We start from the raw sequence: 19,183 nt of genomic DNA, 5'->3' as shown, positions 1-19,183 counted from the left end.
CATGGTATTGAAGAGAAAACAGAAATCAGTAAGGACAGGCTTTACTTTTTGGAGCGATGCACTATTGGCCAACCAAGGGAGCTTGTGCGCAGTTGCCAATATATGCAATCTGACAAAGGATGCACAGAAGCAAAAAGGTTGTTGAAGCATCATTATGGAGATGGATATCTTATCGCGACAGCCTACATCGACAAGGCTCTCAATTGGCCATCTATTAAACCTGAGGATCCACAAGCTTTAAAAACCTTTGCTGTGTTTCTTAATGGATGTCTCAATACAATGGATAGTGTGGAATACATGGAGGAAATGGATCACCCAATCAACATGCGAGTTGTTCTTTCTAAACTCCCATATAAGCTGAGAGAAAACTGGAGGGCTAAAGCTTGTGACACACAAGATAGAAACAACAGAAGAGTTAAGTTTGAAGATCTATTGAAGTTTGTCGACCATCATGCTAGAATCCTTTCCCATCCAGTGTTCGGAAACTTAAAGGAAATTCCAAATACATCAGCAAAGACAAGCTACACATTCGTTCCTGCTACTCCCAGCCCAAGGTTCAAACAGAGATCTCCAGAGTTATATACAAGTGGTTTTGCCACTAGTGTATCCAATATACCTCAGAAAGAAAACAGTAACCGACACAGTGACACATCCCAATCAAACCGATGCATCTACTGTAAAGGAGAACATCATCTTTCTGCTTGCAATCAGATTCTCAAAAACACCCACAAAGAAAAGTTGGAATTCCTCAGAGGCAAAGGACATTGCTTCGGATGTTTGGGAAAGGGCCACATGAGTAAAGGATGCAAACAAAGACATACCTGCAAAGAGTGCAACCTCACACACCCCACTCTTTTGCATTTCAGTAATATAGAGTCGAGCAAAGGAAAGGTAAAGACTGTTGCAAATGCTTTAGGGGATATGGATAAAGATGATTCATGGGAGGAGGACATTGGGGCTGGTGAGCCTGAAGGCACCCTGGCTATCGTTCCTGTGAAGGTGAAAACAAAAAAGGGTAATACCATCATAACAACATACGCCTTTCTGGACCCAGGTAGTACGGCTACCTTTTGCACAGAGTCCATTCTACAGCAGCTTCAAGTGACTGGACGCAACACGGAGATACTCCTGCGAACAATGAATAAAGAGGAGTCAGCAAAAACATATGTTGCATGTGACCTTGAAATATGTGGTCTTGAAAGTAACCAGTATGTAGCACTTCCACCTGTTTATTCCCAAAGCAAAATACCAGTACGAAAGGCAAATATTCCCTCTCAGGAGGACGTGGGACAATGGGAATACCTGAAAGAGGTCAATATACCACAAATTGATGCAGAGGTTGGCTTGCTAATTGGGTGCCACGTGCCAAAAGCTCTAGAGCCATACAAAGTCATAAACAGCCAAGGGAATGGCCCGTATGCTGTTAAGACCATTTTAGGTTGGACAATAAATGGACCTCTAGGAAGGTCAGATACGGCTCGTTGGATTAAGCCAGTCGTTACAGCAAACAGAATTTCTGTCGTGGAAATTGAGGAATTGTTGAAGCAGCAAGTGAAGCTGGACTTTCCAGAACATCAACACAAGGAGCGTCTGGAAATGTCAAGAGTCGATCACAAGTTCATGGAAAGTGTCTCTAATTCTGTCAAGTTGGTAGACGGACACTACAGTATTGGACTGCCATTCAGGGAAAAAGGACTTGATTTTCTCAATAATAGACGTGTTGCTGAACAAAGAGCTTTGAACCTAAAAAGAAAATTACAACAAATTATACAAGGAGTACAAAGAGTTCATGGCGGATGTTGTTCATAAAGGTTTTGCCATAAGAATGACACCTGAACAAAAAGACAAGGCAAATCAAAGCAAAATGAGCTGGTATATTCCACACCACGGCGTGTACCATCCAAAAAAGCTTAAACTGAGGGTGGTTTTTGATTGCGGTGCAACTTACCAGGGCACATCTCTGAATGCACGTCTTCTCCAAGGCCCATATTTAACCAACAGTCTTATTGGTGTCCTTACAAGATTCCGGCCGAAGAGCATTGCATTCATGGCAGATATGGAAGCCATGTTCCATCAGGTCAAGGTGCCAGAGGAAGACTCATATCTTCTCACATTCTTGTGGTGGCCCGATGGAGATCTCAGTAGTGAGCTAGAAGAGTACCAAATGGTTGTACACATCATTGGAGCAACATCCTCGCCTAGTTGTGCCAACTTTGCCCTACAACAGTGTGCAAGAGACAATGTGGATGACTTTAGCCCAGAGGCAGTCTCTTCGATGCTAAGACATTTTTATGTGGACGATTGCCTAAAATCAATGGAAGACGAGAGGAAGGCAGTGATAATCGCTCACAAACTTAAAACCCTGTGCAGTAAGGGTGGGTTCAAGTTAAACAAATGGGTAAGCAACAGCAGAGCTCTACTACAAACAATACCTGAGGAAAGCAGATCAAAGGAAACCAAGGATCTGGATCTGGATAACAGTACCCTACCTGTTGAAAGAGCTCTTGAAGTTCAGTGGTGTACGGAAACGGACTCATTCCATTTCAAATTCACTCCTCAGGATAAACCACTTACCAGGAGAGGTATTCTGTCAGTCGTGAGCTCTATATTTGATCCGCTGGGTATGTTGTCCCCTGTGATCCTCCCTGCAAAGCAAATCTTGCAAACATTAACAGGAATAAGGCTAGGACGGGACGAAAGTATTCCTGAAGAATGTAAGGAACAGTGGTCGAGCTGCCTACACCACTTGCAATTGCTAAGAGACTTCAAAGTCAAAAGATGCATCACACCACTCAACTTTGGAGATCCAGTCTCAGCTCAGCTTCACCACTTTGGAGATGCTAGTGAAAGTGGTTACGGAACAGTGTCTTACCTTCGCCTAATGAACAAAACAAAAGCAGTTCATTGTTCCTTTATCATGGGTAAGGCCAGAGTAGTTCCACTCAAACCTGTGACCATCCTAAGGATGGAGCTTACCGCTGCCACTGTAGCCGTCCGGATGGACCGAATGTTGCAAATGACAACAATGATTTTTCTTATCTTTAGGGTCTCCCATTAATGAAATTGATTGTTGTCAAATTTTATTTTGGGGGAAAAAATGTTTTTTGGGTTGTTCTTTAGAACTACCCCAATCCCTGAAAAACAGCCAAATTAGACCATGCCGAATGTGGGAAAGGTGACAAGAAAGCCCATAACTTGAGAATGACAACTCTTTTCCTATTCAGATTTGCTGAGGTATGAACCAGGTGGCTGTCCTACATCACTAAATAGTCAGACAATTATTTAACTAAGAAAATACTGAATTATAGTCCTGTAAACTTAGCTTTAGTTTAGATGGAAATTGTACTTTTGGTGATAGGAACATAGGACTCAATCACTTTTCTTTCATTTATCAGAAAAACAGAAATCCCTAAAACATATACCATTATTGAATTGTTTAGGGTGCTATTGAATACTAACCAGTAGTTGTATGGAAATATCTGGTACAGTTCTATTGTAAATGAGATTTCTTTAGACATAGGCCTACCTAGGGCTGGGCGATATGGAAAAAAATGTTATCACGATATGTTTTTCCATATTGATCGATCTCGATTCTTATCACGATATGTAGTTTTTGCAGATGCTGCCAGTGTGAGGGACATCCTGAAGCTTGAAGAAACAAGAGATTCACTGAAACTTTATAATAAAGTTTAATGCCTTCCAATAGTGAGAACAAAATGCTTTCGCTCATACAGAATAAAAAAAAAAAAACAATTATTAAATAATAATAATCTCAAATATTTGTACAAAACCAAGGCAGTACAAAAACCAAGTGGGTCAGACCCTCTGACACATTAAAGTGCTAAACATAAAAAACATGTGTAATGTGTAAACATAGTAAACCAGTCACAGTTATTCTACATCTTGTGCAGTAGTGAACATCATTTACCCCATTACAGGTTTTTTGCAAGAAAGACAAGTCTGTTCACCACATCTGGCTTTAAAGCTGCCCTATGGCAGGACACAATATTGCCACTTGTACTAAAAGCACGCTCTGAGGGTGAGCTGGTGGCAGGAATACATAGATACCGCTTTGCCAGGAAGCTCACTCTGGGGTATGATGTGCAGTGGATTTTCCACCATGCCAGGGGGTTGGTCTCACCGTCTACTTCTGGAGCTAGCAGGTAACTGTTCAGTTCAGCCTCAACATCCTGCTCATCTGTTAGACTAGAGGTAGAAACAGAGTAGGACTTCTTGAAAAAGCTGCCCAGTGTCTTCCTCTGCATTTTGGCTGGTGGAGCTGAAGCTGTAGCAGTAGCAGTAGCTGTAGGTGTGAGAGTAGACTGTGGTGTGCTCTGACAGTCACCCAGGATCTGTGCCACAGCTCTGGATTTCACAGCCTCTACCTTGTCACCTTGGATGTAGCGGGTCTTGAACCGAGGATCAACAAGAGATGCCATGTTAAGGAGGTCATCAGTGGCATCATCATCATACTTTTCATTCAAATATGTGGTGATAGTAGTTTTGATGGCCTTCGTTAGCTCTGTGTCATCCTCTCCTGGCTTCAAGACCTCTGTATTGAAGAGCTGTAGGACAGGTTTCACACAAGAGACACTGACATGTGCTTCACCAGAGAGGGCATCAGTGAACTCAACAAGTGGATTAAGGGCCTTGTGTACAGACTCCAAGACCTCAATGTCTTGCCATGAGAGAGCCAGGTGCCTTGTTTTTCTATCAGCAGATAAAACCTTTGAAATGGCCTTCTCCTGCTCCAGTACTCGTGCTATCATTGCATGGCGAGAACCCCACCTGGTAGGTGATTCTGTCATCAACCGGTGCTCAGGTAGGTCGAGCTCCTTTTGTGCAGCTGTTAGTTCTTTTTTCTTCTTCCATGAGTATGAGAAAGTACTAACCACTTTTTTGCTCACACCCATGGCTCTCTCTATTCTCTTGTCTCTCACACTTCGCTCTGTAGATGACAAAAATGTAGTATTATTAGTATTAAGTATTATTTAAAAATTAGTTTCTGTCTTATAATAATAAATCATAATATTGTCATGACATCCTTGATATGAAAATCAATTAGACTACACACATAAACATATTTTTCCTCAATTTAAGTTGAGTACAGTGATAGAATATAAACTCTTCATTCAAATACATCTTAGATGCAAAATGTTAGTAATGATCGAATTATCACCTAGTATCAGTATCAATAGTTATAAAGTGATAGCCTGTACATTGGTTTATTGAGGCATGTAAAGTGAAATAATTTTGTTTTCAGATACATTCCTATTTCTATTCCAATTTATACACATCAGTAATTACCAGGTGCAATAATTACATAGGCTACTGAGTCCCAGTTACCAATTTTGAGAATATACTTTATGAAGAATAAATCACATTGTTACTATCATTTCATGAGAAGAGGTAAAAATATACATTTTATTCCAGCTTTATGGGCAACAGTGTATAAGAATACGAATCATTACACTGAGCTATTATTAGAGCTGAAAATGTAGCCTTTGACATCATCATGAACTTTTTTTATTATTAGCCTATCATCATGAACTTACCAATGGCAAGGTGCAGTCGATGACCAAAGCACTGCAGCCGGGACCAGCCTTTGAGGGAAACAGCCTTGACAACGTTTGCACCGTTGTCTGTTGTGATGCACACCTGTCGGTCTTCCCTAAGGCCCCAGGATTTGAGTGCATCCTCCAGCCCCTGGCTGATGATTTCCCCAGTATGGTCCTCTGGGAAGTATGCTGTCTGTAAGCATTTGCTGTGTAGAGCCCACTCCTCGTCAATGAAATGAATCGTGAGACTCATATATGGCTCCGATGTACGGCTAGACCATAGATCGGTGGTGGTGGCAAAGTATTTAACATCATTCAGATGAATTTCCACCTTACGACGGCATTCATTATAAAGCTGTGGCATCGCCGTCCGAGAAAAGTATTTTCTACCAGGGAGCTCGTACCTGGGGTCTAACACTTTGATCAGTTTCCTGAAGCCTTCTTTTTCCACTGTGTACAGGGGCATCATATCTTTAGCGAGGCAATAAGTGATAGCGCTCGTTATAGTTTTGCTCCGCTTTGACTGTTTTTCATACGGGGCAATGGCTGCAAAGCACGACTGGATGGATTGTTGTTTATTGATGTTACCGGGCGACGTGTGTGTGTGGCTTAGCTTCGTGTGTGGTGTGCTAGCTTGAGCCCGCAGTGTCACACTCTCTGTGTAGTTAGTGGGGTGGTGCCTTTTCAGGTGATTGAAAAGGTTAGTCGTATTCCCCGTCCTGGCTGGTACTACCCACCGGCATATTTTGCAGACCGGCTTCGTCTGCTCCTGGTCGCTTTTGCCGTAACCGAACCATGTTCACACAGCTGACGTGGTGTGACATTTTTTGTCAACTATGTCTTCTAGTAGGCCTACGGTGTCGCTTTCGCGTTCGCCAATAATTTCACTTTCACGGTCCTCTTTAGTTTCGCTCATTTTTGACAACTTCTTTGTTCATCCCTTTCTCCCTCTGTCTTCAGTCTCACTCTGTAGCCACGCTGCTCGCTCGTGGGCGTGTCCTACCGGCATACAGCAGCCAAACTGATACTGGTGTTGTTGCGCCTAGGCGGCCTACTTTTTATTAAGATGTCATATCGAATAATATGTCCCAAGCATAATATCGCAATCGATCAAAATTTTATCGCGATCCCGAACCGAGATCGAATTATCGCCCAGCCCTAGGCCTACCTCTTCTCTGATACAGTCACATTCCGAATGGGGGATAAGTGGCATAATAGCCTATAAGTTAAGAATGCTCACTCTGATGGTCATCATATTTGGAGAGGGAAATACCAGGTGGCTGAACTACATCACCAAATAGCCAGAATAAGAGTAACCCACTAAAATAAAGTGTATTAGTTCTAAATTGCAAGCCTCTAAAACATAGGTGTAAATAGTACAGGTGTTATTGAAACTGGAACCTTAATTCAAAGTACAGTATACAATTCATCAAATCATTCAGTGAGAGGTCAAGTATATAGATACTAGAATATAATGTTAAATGTCAGGTTCCTCAGAAACGTTAGGGGAAACATTTTGACATTCTGCACAGCAGGTGCAGAACTCCGTACAGGGAAGGCCAACAGAGAGGCACTGGCACTTTCCACTCTCTCCACACTTTGCATCTTTGCAATACAAGTGAGGAATGTCTCTCACTTCTGTAGGTGCTGGGGGTTTGTAATGGCAAATTTCCACTGCAGCAGGGTAGCCCCGTTTAAGCGTCCTCGCTCAGGCCTCGGGCTGCCTCGCTGGCCGTCCGAGGCCGTGGCGCATTTCCATTACAGTTTAGGACCTGGGGTAGCAACGCAGTGTAGGCGGGGCATCTGTGCAGAGACATCCTGGAACACTTTCACATTCCGAGTTGTTCCGTCGAGCTACCGCTGGATTTGATCATCCCCAAGGAAATGTAGGAACGTCAAAAAACGCTGTGTATAAAAATGCTGCAAGCTTGCTTCTAGATATATATGCAACGCTAGGGATGATCTCGCGCGCGATCTTGTGACGATTCTCTCTGACCAATCAGCAGTCGAGAGTGTTGACGTCACTAGTTCAGCCCTGGCCCTGGCCTGATAGAAACACGATTTTATGGGGCCGGAAAAAGAGGGGAAAAGTACCCGCTAGCCGGTGCTACGCTATATGGAAAGGCCACCAAAAACTGGCCTGGCCGCTTGAGGACGATTAAGGACGCTTAAACGGGGCTACCCGCTGCAGTGCAAATGCGCCATAAGTAGCACTGGTTTAATGGCCCCATCTCTGACAATCCACCCCCTGCCAACAGGACTCCATAACAAGGGTTTGGGTTCGGCCTGTGACACCATATCGCTGTCTGAAACATTGCTCTTTACATGTTGTTGAAATGCATCCTCTGTTGGCGGCAGATACACTTGTTGTCATTGGTTGTGTCTGTGTTTCTGAAAATAAGTCTACACCACATTGCCTAACTCACCTCTCTTGACCTGCAGAAAGGGAGCACGAGAAAGAAGCTCTGCAAAACAGTCCTCTTTCAGGGCTTTTAGCTCATTTAAACTTTCATGAGCAACTTTGTGTAAATATGGTTTGGGGCGGGGTGGGGTCATGTTCTTGTGTTTAACTTGAACATTTACATTTTTTCTGACATAGATATAGATATTCATTTTTACTGATATATATCTTCTGTCTATGTATAATGTATTATTGTTTCTTCATTTTTCAACTTATTAAAATAGCTGAGTAGTACTGTAGGCCTGCACAATCTGCTTCTGCTTCTCTATCATATAGACCATTAGTGTTTTTTTATATGTGTGCGTGTGTGTATATATGAGCCTATATTATATATCGTGTGTCTTTTGCAAAATACCTATCATACATAACATATAGGCTATCAAATACCAGAATATTCTATTGCTGTTAAGCCTACTATGAATATTAAAATACACCGAATCATGTGTCCGGTAACATGCCTACATATATGACGTTTGCAGAAAACCCCCCTCGTGAAAATCAGTTTTGTATTCAGCGAATTATGATTGATTAAATGCGCTGACACTTCATTGCGCCTGCCAGAGAGATTACACGGTTATGGCTAGAAAGGATCCGTGTTGTGTACATATGACGTCACGTTCTCGTTGTAACTCGTTGTCATCGGCGCGGCTCGGAAACACATCTACAGCAGTAACATGGAACATGTACATTAATGCAGCAGCAATATTAATAGAGAAACATCAGACATAATAGTAAAACACTGAAAGGGAACATTTTATTGCACCAGGAGCTATCTTGGGACTTTTACTGTGACAACGTTGATTTAGCTATGAATAAAAAATAAACCATAGTGTTGTTGATCTACAGTGTTGTCATTCTTCTTTGAACACCAGCAAGACCGCTAACACCCTATTTCAACAATCACACTGCCTGTAATTGACATAATTAATAGATAGTTTAGCTTCTCATCATCATTTGCTGTGGCCCACTGATGTTAACGATCGTAACTGAAAGGCTGCCTGCCAAACGTAAACATTCACCCACGTCACATTCAGCCAAACTCTCGCGAGAGTTTTACACAAGACGGATCCTTTCTAGCCATAACCGTATACCCGGAGGTCATCCTGTTGATTACTTCCTTGTGATGGTACTGATAACAATTGCTTCCACCTCATGATAAATGCATCAGGGAAATGGCTTTGGCTTGGCTTTTTATTTTATTTTTGGAATACAGGACTTTAAACCTTATACTAGGCTTATATTAAAATGTGCAGTTCAATGCACATTTTCCGGGTTTTGATTGAACGCCACACGAAAGGAGCAGTTTGTTTTCGTCACATGACAGGAAGTAAGTGTTGGACGTTCATCGGTACATGGGAAGTGTGTCTATACGACACAACTCTGAAGTCTGGAAATACAACAAACACCACTTATTTTCGAGGATTAAATGTGTTTCCAGAGAAAAAGGGTCGGTGTTGTCTCTGAGTCAGATTAACGCAGCTGCTGGTTTCTGGCTGCTATTTGTCCACCGGGGCGAGCTAGTTTTAGCAAAGTGGCTAGCTAAGTAGATCACAACCTTGCCCTGTCCGTCAACAAGCAGCAGTTTAGCTCTGTATGCTCCTGACAGCTTTTAAACAAACCAGTTGTTATTTTCCCTGTAGCTTAATGTAGTGTCACTGCCTGCAGCCCATGGTGTGCAGTTCACGAAGTTTAACGACAGACTGGAGTCCTGTTCTCAGTGCTTTTGAAGAGCCATGAGCACCTACTGACAGCGGGGTTAGGCTGACATGGACTGAAGCTGGGCGGATGAACACCTGTCGTCTCTGGCGGTAAGAAGTCACTCTGTCTGGTTACTACGTTAACGCTAGTTAAAGTGACGTCCTGTTAAGATTTTGTGCTACATTTAATTGAGCATTTAAAGTAACGTGCAAACGTGTGATAAGGCATTCTTTGGTGACCATGCTGTTAACTGTGATAGACCCTGTAACTGCTTTCCCTCTATGAGGTCACTGCAGGTACATGAGCGCTGTCATTGATGATACGACGTCAGAAAGCTTCAGTGTGGTGTACTTCCTTTTTTTCACTTTAATTAGCTAGTTAATATAATACAAAAATAAATTCCCGTTGGAGAGTACGTTTTCGCTTTAAATGTCTCTAAAAGGCGTCCCAGAAAATGGCGTGGCCTTGTTGAGCATTCGGACATCCCGTTCCTGCTGAGCCCTCAGAGGGTCAGCTTCACAGGAGGAGGGAACAGAGGCAAGCAGGGGGTTTATGGGGCACATGCCTTGTATGATGACATGTATCAAAGTTCAATAATTATTGTAGTCACACTTGAGTAATTCTATATTTAAAAGTCTGGATTTTAGACATGACTTTGCTGCAGATGCTGGCTCACCATAGGAGAAGATTGCCTAATGGAGATACCGTTTTCACTCATGACATTATGAAGCCATCGTATTTCTATATATCAATAAGACATGTTTCCTATGTTTGTTAGACATTGAACTTCAGAGAAGCCTGCAGGATGTTGGAAGGCCTGGTGGCCTGGGTGCTGAACACATACCTGGGGAAATATGTCAGCAACCTGAACACAGACCAGCTCTCCATCGCCCTTCTCAAAGGTAATTACACATGCATTACTTCAGGTTCTAACAGATTATTTTACAAACCATGCTACATTGTTCTATACCAGGATGAACATGAGCATGTTACATTCTGGGCCGATTATCATTGGATAAGCACAAATATAATCATACAACTCTGTGGACCAGCCCATAACAAAGACCTCTATCACGAGAAAAATAATCATTATTAAATACCTGCTCTAAGAGCGATTTCTATAACCACCTCCAGCCTACTAACTACTTATGATACTGTAAGTGTACGGACTGACCACCAGAGTCAAAACTCTAATTAGTATAATCACTTGCATAGTGGATACACAAACTAATCCTCTGACACTATCCTAGCGTACCACAGACAGACAGACTGTGTATTTTTCTCTGATTGTTGTCCTCTTAACATGTGACCCCCGCCCACCCCAAGCTCAACAAGCAGCTAGTTACTGTGCTGAGTCTAGCCGCAAAAAACTAAAACAACATTTAGCCATGATAGAATTGAAGCAACACGATGAAGTCATCTGCAAATCAGATGACATTGGTCGATAGCAGTAGCCCATTTTCATCCTTTGTGTCATCTAAATTTAATGATGGCAACTGAGTCTATGCCCTTGTAAGGGACTGTTACATTTGTTAAAGTGTGATCCTTTATATTGGAAAATCCCTTGGTCACTGTGTAACTCCCAGTTGGTATTTGAGTGTGTGTGACGGTGTTGCTCCTCAGGGGCCGTGGAGCTGGAGAACCTCCCTCTGAGGAAAGATGCCCTCCGAGAGTTTGACCTTCCATTTGAAGTAAAAGCAGGTGAGACACACAACGTTTAAACACAACAATCAAAACAATATCCAAAGTGGAATAGGGGAGTGCTCTCAAAGACAAAAGCTTATCCACAAATCAACTGTGCATGTGCTTTATGCTTCGATAAATGTGTTTATGTAAGGTAATGATTCTCAGTGCTGAACAACAACTTTACTCAACTAAAAATAACATGGCATGGCATCAGTTTTCAATATGGCTGGTAAATAGCCATCACCCAAAGATCAGTATTTAGTTTGGACCCACTTTTCAGTCAGCCGCAGACATCGCTGGTTTAGCTGGGTCATGTTGATGAAGTTTAACGGCAGCAAGCTTAACGTTCAGGACACATTTACTGTGTCTCATATTGCGCCAGAAAGAATAATGGCCAACATTTGGTGAATAAATGTTTACTTTTAATGGACAACATCTCAACAATATGTGTACATCAAATTATATTGTCAGATGGTAATGTCATTTCAACTGAATCCTACGGATGGCTAATGTATGAAAAGACGAGTCAACCTGCCTCTACTGAAGAGATGAAGACTGAAAGTCTCACTTTAGTGTTTCTCTTCTGACTTCTTGTATGTGTACCGCAAGTATCTCATAGAGCCTGTCAGTGCCTTCTGTCCATCATAGCAAGCTGAGTCAGGATTCTGCGTGTGCACTGATGTAATGACGGTGAATGCCTGCTTCTCTTCTCAAATGAGAGGAGTTCAAGCAGGGGTAGACTGGGACAAAAATTCAGCCCTGGCATTTTCTGTCCAGACCAGCCCACTACATTATCAGCGGACACTACATAGAAGTCCACTAAGCTTGCGGCATCTTCTCTCATGCATACTACAAAGGAGAGTCATATTCCTTGATAGCAGTTAACAAATGAAGCACTTAACTATGAACTCAAGGACTAAAATTGACAGCTATATCAATCAATCTTTATTCATTATAGTGTCAAATCACAACAGAAGTTATGTCATGACTAGGGGTGGGACGAGACTAACGGGAAGCACCCTTATGCTACCCTTTCAGTTTTTAGTCTGTGACTGTGAAAATCTTTTGGTGTAAGCCCAGTATTTGTTAAAACCAGACTCGGACAATAATAACAAAAAAATATCCTGACAGATAATCTAAATAGAAACATATTACAGACAGTAGCAGCATTAGAGCTGAAACTCACTCATTCATTATGAAACCATAAATAGAGAATTGGAAAAAAAATAAATATATATATATAGTTGTGTGAAAAGTCTAAGACATGGGGTACAGGTCTGAATAGATATGCATTCTCATATACGTGTATGTGCACAAGTATGTATTGCTCTATACTTCCTCGTCCGCAGCCAGCCAGCTCAACTCCTCACCAAATTCGTGACCTGCAAGAAACAGCAAACAGAACTAGTACTCAGTATCTGTGTACTGACAAATATATGTAGCCATGTAGCCTTTTTGTGACGTAGTGACACTTAGTGAACAAATGTATCTGTCATGAAGGATGACTTAAGTCTCAAAAGAGCCCTAAGGCCTACCTGCATAACTGTTAATTGAACTTAAAAAGATATGCAGATGTTTGAAATTATAACCATCAATATGAAAATCTTCAGCCAGGAAATAATCATAATCAAACCTTTTGTTTCAATCTGAGACAAAACAAGTTGCATAATAAACTCACAAAGTCAAGATGAAGCTCTCAGATATGATCTATGACTCAAGCATCATAGAAGAACTTCTAGCAGGTCAGGAAAACCTGTTTGACAGGAGATAATGGTAGCAGAGAATATAAAGAGACATTTATGAATTACCAATTGTCATTTTATCACACATATAGTATGTTTCTTCACACAAACCTTTAAACATACACATATTGCATTCCTCTCACCACATGAAATAAGCTCAGGAACCCAAAAGTGTCCCAGTGAATGATGGAGGAGACGAAGCAGGTCCTCAAAAGGGGACTGAGGGAAAACAACTCCTTAGGCTCTCATATATCGGGTGGTCCACCTAAAAGAGACATGGAAGCATTATTAAGTCTCTCATCATCACAAATCAAGTATGAATTCATATGACATTATAAGACACATGACATACTCAACAAATCATAGACTTCTCAGTAGCCAAAAAGTGGTGAAGTGGAGGAAGTAAGGGAGCAAATCCTTGAAAATGGACGGAGGGGGAACAACTCCTCAAGCTCTCACATGTCAAGTGGTCAACCTGAGAGGGAATTGGATACATTATTAAGTCTCTAATCGTCACAAATTAAGTATGATTTCATAAAACATAAAAAATGATAAACTCACCATACTAGAGGAGACTCAACAGCCAAACTTTGGTGCAGTGAAGGTAGAGAGTGGACGCAGAGAGAGAGCAAGTCCTCGAACATGAACGGAGGGGGAACAACTCCTCAAGCTCTCACATGTCAAGTGGTCAACCTGAGAGGGAATTGGATACATTATTAAGTCTGAAAAATAAATAAAAGGTTTTCCTCTGTCCTGCACCTAAAGTTGAAAACTTTTGGGATGTGCGTTTCTTTCAAAACTTCTTTAAAATTATGAAGTATGAATTTATACAACATTAAAAAATACATGATAAACTTACCAAATTCTAACAGTGGTCCCAAATGAGAGAACAAGTCCACATATAGAACAGAGGGAGAACGACTCCTCAAATATATCAGAACAACCCGTAATGGAGAATAATTGATAATTTAGTGTACATGATCACACCATTAAGGATCAACACAGAAGCACAATACAACTTCTGAAAAGCATCATTAAAATGACAAATAATGAATTACTACATCCATAATGTGTGATGTGTGATAATAACAATAATATTAAATATTTCTCGCCTTATCAGTGGAGCAGCTTTTTAAGCAGCTCACTCTTCTCTGCAAGTCTGTCTATCACAGAGTCAGAGTCCAAGGACATGAGGATGTCTTTCTCTGTGGCCATCAGCATAAATGCCTCCAATTTATCAGATGAGAGGGTGCTTCTGAGTCTGTTTTTAATAAACTTCAAAATTGAAAATGTGCGCTCACAAGCCACCTGTGTGAGGGATAATGTAAGCAGGTATTTATAAGCAAGGCCTAGGGCAGGGTATGCATCTGTTAGCATGTTGAAATGGCGAAGTATCTGGTAGCAGCACAGAGGGCATTCTTTGCAGGAGCAACAGCTTATGGGAGTTATCTCAACCTCTTCTTTGTTGTCCTCCTTACCACCTGATCCATCTTCTACTGTTCTTGCTTTGTACTCTGCCAATGGGGATGCCTTCAGCCTGTTCCGCTGGAGTGCAAAGCTTTTCAACTCGGCCTGCATATTTTCCTTGGTTGCCCTGCTGTCAAATCCTCGCAAGCACTTGCTTAAGTCTTGAAGGACAGACTTGGGAAGAGCACTGGTGCAGAGCTGAGGGAAGTTTCTGGGATCCAGACATGCCAAGTCAGCATATAGATTGCCGTGTGTTAAAAAGCGCCTATGAATGGCTTCAATTGCTGTGTCCATGATCCGGTTATGCACATTCACCTCATAGGATTTTTCTGCATCATCCAGGGTCTCATCCTGAGCCATCTCTCCAGGCAAGACTTTCTTCATCCTCCTCCTCTTTTGTGGCAGTGTGGCCTCCACTTCAATGTCTGTGTCATCTCTCTCTTGGATTTCTGTGTTTGTCAAGTTGACAAATGTGTCTGCTGCTTTTTTTTACAGATTCTAAATCTCTTCCCAAGCTTTTCAGCGTATCCTGTGTCGATGCCACCATTCTGTGAGCAGAGAGGATGTCTAATCCTTCCGTCTGAAGGTATTTAGACAATGGAGAGGTATGTTCAAATATGCAGAGGAAGATTTGAGCCGTCAAAATCGTCTCATACTTGAGCAATGACTCTGCATATCCTCTGGCCATGACACGGATACATGGTTTCACTGTTGCCTGTTTCTGTATAGCTGATAATGTCAACAGCACATCAACGTACAGACCATCTTCCGGTTTTCCAAAGGAGCCAAACACCTTCTTCAGGGCCTCAAGCTTGGCCCACCAGCGTGTCTCGCCAATAGGAGCAAGGCGTCTACGTCTCTTGTTTCGGCCTGACTCTTCCCACACATTCATCCTTTTATATGACTCTTTGATGAATACCGCAATGCCATTGAGGAGCGCAAACAGGGACCCACTCTCAATACAAATCTGGGTTGTGTTTGCAAGCACCAGATTTAGTACATGTGCGTAGCACCATACATGGTGTATATGCCTCCAATCTGACATTCCACTGATGAACAGACTGCTATCAGTTCTCTTACCGAATTCCATGCAGATGAAACAATACAGCATGTGACGCTCTGGACAGTACGTCAGCCACCTTCTACTGGTGCCGTCTCTGCTACAGAACACTTTCTGCACCACTGGTGGTGGTGGTGCAGTCTTTGGGCTGCCTGAATTGGTCTGGCTCTCTCCCTGAACTGACACATTTACACAGAAATGAAAGTTACACACAAATTATGAAATAGTTATCACCTCAGTAAACAATAAATGAATTGAAAGATTACAATAAATTCAATGGCAAATATTGCAAATGAATGTAATTATTTCCTATAGGTTTACTTGTATTTTTTGCTAAAATTCAAAGTATCTCATCTGTATTTACAATACAGCTTGATTCTGCAGCTTCATCTCTACTTACAGCTCGTTGGTCCATGTGAACGTTTACTGTTGCTATGGCAACAAGAAACCGCTGACGTTAGCAGCTCTTAGCTAGCCTAGCTAAATCATCTGAAAAATAATGACCCATAATATCACAATTCGGCATATTTAAACAAAATCAACCACAACTACCAACATTCACAGCCCTTCAACTCTGGGCTAATATGTTGTCACAAGTAGGACTATGCAGTTAATTAGGTCACATCACATTCAATGTAAAAACGTTTTTTACTTTTTTTTTGGACATGTCTCAAAAATGTAGCCTAGCCAGCCCCAGGCTAACGTTACTTACCATTTATGCCTCCACTCGCTCGTCTCCCGGCGCAGCAGCACCTGCTGGGGCGGTGACCCCGGCACCAAATAGGTCCGTCAATTTAGAATATTTAGCAGCCTCCACCTCCAGAGACTTCAGCTTTTTAAGTCGCAGTTTTTCAGCGCCACCCGGGCGTTTCTTCTGCTTATCCATTTTCAGCTCAGCAGCAGCCCGTCCCGCGACTCCCGCCCATGGCATGAGGTCCCGCCCCACCCTGGTTTGTGTTGTGATTGACAGCACTGTCAGGGCTCTCTGAGCCTGTCAGCCCATGATTGATTGACAATGACAAATAATAGACCAATAATATGTGTCGATGCTGGCAACACACTGCTAGCCCTCTATAGCCAATTGGCCGGCCCAATTGGAGGGAATTTAGAAAAAAAAAAAGAAAAGAAAAAAAAACCATAGCGGACCGGCCCACATTGGGTCAACGGCCCACCGGGACGATGCCCGGTATGCCAGATGGCCAGTCCACCCCTGAGTTCAAGGGAATTTTGGGTGGCGCATCACAAAGAAGTCAGGGAGTTAAGGAGCTGAGGTTCAACTTGTAAAACTCACACTCATGCCAGGACGTACAGAATAACACATAATGTATGATGCTCAAAATCAAAGACATTCTCTAGTGAGGCGTAAGGGTTCAATGTCTTTTAGAAAAAAAAGAAGAAACCTAAACAATTCCAGCTTCTAGTGAAGGCTGTCTGTTCAACATTGAACGACTGGAGCCTGAGGGCAGCAGAACAGAACACTGATCGTTCAGGTCCTCTAGGGCACTCCAATGCTTTTAGACATAAACAAAGTATATAATATAACACAACATATTTTTGGCACTTCTTCAACTTCAACTAAAGACAAAGAGCATAGTTTAACATAATCCACTTGAGCTGTTTAAATGTCAGTCCAACACTAACAGCACATGGTTAGAGATGATCCAAAATGTCTGCAGCAGCTTCACAAACACTCATACACGTATACTCGTATTCAGGATGTTTCCTCCAGTGGGATCCATGCATCATGTTGTCTTTCCCCAGGCTTCATTGGAAAGATTACTCTGCAGATCCCTTTCTACCGGCCTCACAGTGACCCATGGGTGATCTCCATGTCCCAGCTCAACCTCATCATCGGCCCTATTCAGCTGCAGGAATACGACGGAGAGAAGGAGAGAGAGGAGGAGAGGGAGCGCAAAACACGCCTCCTCAAGGCCCTGGAGGACAAATTCAAAGTAGGTGGATCTACGTTATACATCATTAAAGGTGCTCTTGTTTTTCTCCCCTAAGTGAAGGTATACAAAAAAAACTTCTAAGGTGTGACCCTACAATAGTCACTTGTGAAACGTATAACTTTTTTGCGCTGTATGTACGTGTCACTTTACACAAACACATTTTTACCAAAATACCTTTAAAGATGAAGGCAGCGTGAAAAGCTGGGTAGCTCTTCAACCCCACAAGAAGGATAAGAAGAAGGATATGGTGCTTTAAATATCTCTGTTTGTGCTCACAACTAAACATTAACAGGGGATGAATTTGCGATCAGGTGTAACGGCGGAAAAAACTACTTTACCAAGCAAGAAACGGACGAACAAATGGGGGAAGTAGGAGAAATAAAACATCTGATGCTCCAAATGAAGGAAGCAATCTCGAAAGAGATCAAAGACTTCAGAATGGATTTCAACGCATTTCGAGCTGAGACGGATAAGGACATAAAGAAAATGACGCAACTGACAACAGAACTACGCACCGATCAAACAAAAACGAGCGACAGAGTGGAACAGGTGGAGTGTCGTGTCAGTGAGATGCATGACACAGAAATACTTCACCAACAATCAATTAAATATCTGTTAAATAAAGTCTCAGAGATAGAAGAACGCAATGACTACGCAAAAGAATGAGCGGATATTCAACATATCAGAGAGAAGAGAAGGAGAAAATATGTCAACTTTCCTGAAGAAACTATTCAACGAGTTGCTTAAAATACCGGGAGATTTTAACATCACCAGAGCGCACCGGGAGTACAAAGAAGTAAAGGATCGTGTCAGACCGATTATTGTTGCTTTCCTAAACTTTGAGACCAAGAAGCAAATACTACAGGCTGCATGGGGAAAGAAGGAAGTAACTTATAGCGGTATGCGAATCTTCTTTGATCATGTCTTTACCTTTAAAGTAAGACAGCAAAGAGCCTTGTAGACCTATCAGAGACCAACTAAAGGCCAAAAATATCAAATCGCACATCTTGGCCCCGGCAAAATTGAAAGTTTTCAGCGAAGATGGGACCACACAGACATATGGAAATCCAAAAGCTGCGAGGAAGGCTCTCGTAGAACAGGGTCTGGTAGTTGGTGTGCCCCCACCGCGTGACTTAGATACCCGGAGCATGGAACGGGACACCGGGCAGCGACAACGATGGGAAGTGGATAATAAACAACGGAGCAGTCGAAGCATTACTGAACTGGTACAGGAGGCAGAGAAGAACCTTGGCATATGTGAGTGAAAACAGTATGCAGATCACGGTTGAAACGGCTATTTTGTTTCAGAACTGTGGTTAGTCTTTCTCGCATGTATGCCTATGTTAATTAAGGATAACCGTTTGAGCCTGGTTCAGAGGCTTTATTTATGTCCCCCTTATTAGACAAGAAACCTTGACGGCATGGAGTTTTTGTTTTGTGCGTAATTTTCTGATTATTCTCTTGGTTTAAGCCCATCTTCTTCTTCAATATATATATATACAGTGGGGCAAAAAAGTATTTAGTCAGCCGTCAATTGTGCAAGTTCTCCCACTTAAAAA

The 19,183-nt window shown here is 42.1% G+C and overlaps 2 protein-coding genes and 1 long non-coding RNA gene across 4 annotated transcripts in view; 1 reads left to right on the top strand and 2 right to left on the bottom strand.

Moving 5' to 3' along the window:
- Positions 1-3,532: 3,532 nt before the first annotated feature.
- On the bottom strand, positions 3,533-6,346 carry LOC307038342 (E3 SUMO-protein ligase ZBED1-like). The gene is made up of 2 exons (XM_079679729.1): positions 5,556-6,346; positions 3,533-4,948 (listed from the first exon to the last, which is right to left on the bottom strand). The coding sequence occupies exons 1-2, from the start codon at positions 6,025-6,027 to the stop codon at positions 3,933-3,935; spliced, it is 1,488 nt and encodes a 495-aa protein (XP_079535855.1). The 5' UTR covers positions 6,028-6,346; the 3' UTR covers positions 3,533-3,932.
- Positions 6,347-9,136: 2,790 nt separating this feature from the next.
- Positions 9,137-19,183, top strand: part of vps13d (vacuolar protein sorting 13 homolog D) — a 117,250-nt gene continuing 107,203 nt past the window's right edge. Inside the window, 4 exon segments of the mRNA XM_079679099.1 lie at positions 9,137-9,827; positions 10,496-10,619; positions 11,341-11,418; positions 17,434-17,624. Of these exon segments, the coding sequence (XP_079535225.1) occupies positions 10,523-10,619; positions 11,341-11,418; positions 17,434-17,624 (366 nt within the window). The 5' untranslated portion in view covers positions 9,137-9,827; positions 10,496-10,522.
- LOC307037895 lies at positions 13,496-17,368 on the bottom strand. Of its 2 annotated transcripts, none has more exons than XR_013807805.1 (3): positions 16,385-17,368; positions 13,707-13,838; positions 13,496-13,620 (listed from the first exon to the last, which is right to left on the bottom strand). It is a non-coding gene; the product is annotated as an uncharacterized lncRNA (long non-coding RNA). The 2 variants fall into 2 exon arrangements; XR_013807806.1 differs by lacking the exon at positions 16,385-17,368 and adding an exon at positions 14,005-14,643.

Source organism: Notothenia rossii (genome assembly GCF_949606895.1).
Source record: "Notothenia rossii genome assembly, chromosome: 4".
NCBI classification, from domain to species: domain Eukaryota; kingdom Metazoa; phylum Chordata; class Actinopteri; order Perciformes; family Nototheniidae; genus Notothenia; species Notothenia rossii.
Note: the sequence above shows the minus strand (reverse complement) of the source record. Positions and strands in the feature narration are given on the sequence as shown.

What these genes read in the sequence shown, in the direction of transcription:
- LOC307038342 (XM_079679729.1), bottom strand. Translation starts at nt 6,027, where the DNA reads ATGATGCCCCTGTACACAGTGGAAAAAGAAGGCTTCAGGAAACTGATC. An exon ending in TCGACTGCACCTTGCCATTG is followed by an intron (nt 4,949 to 5,555) that starts GTAAGTTCATGA and finishes TGTCATCTACAG; the next exon opens with AGCGAAGTGTGAGAGACAAG.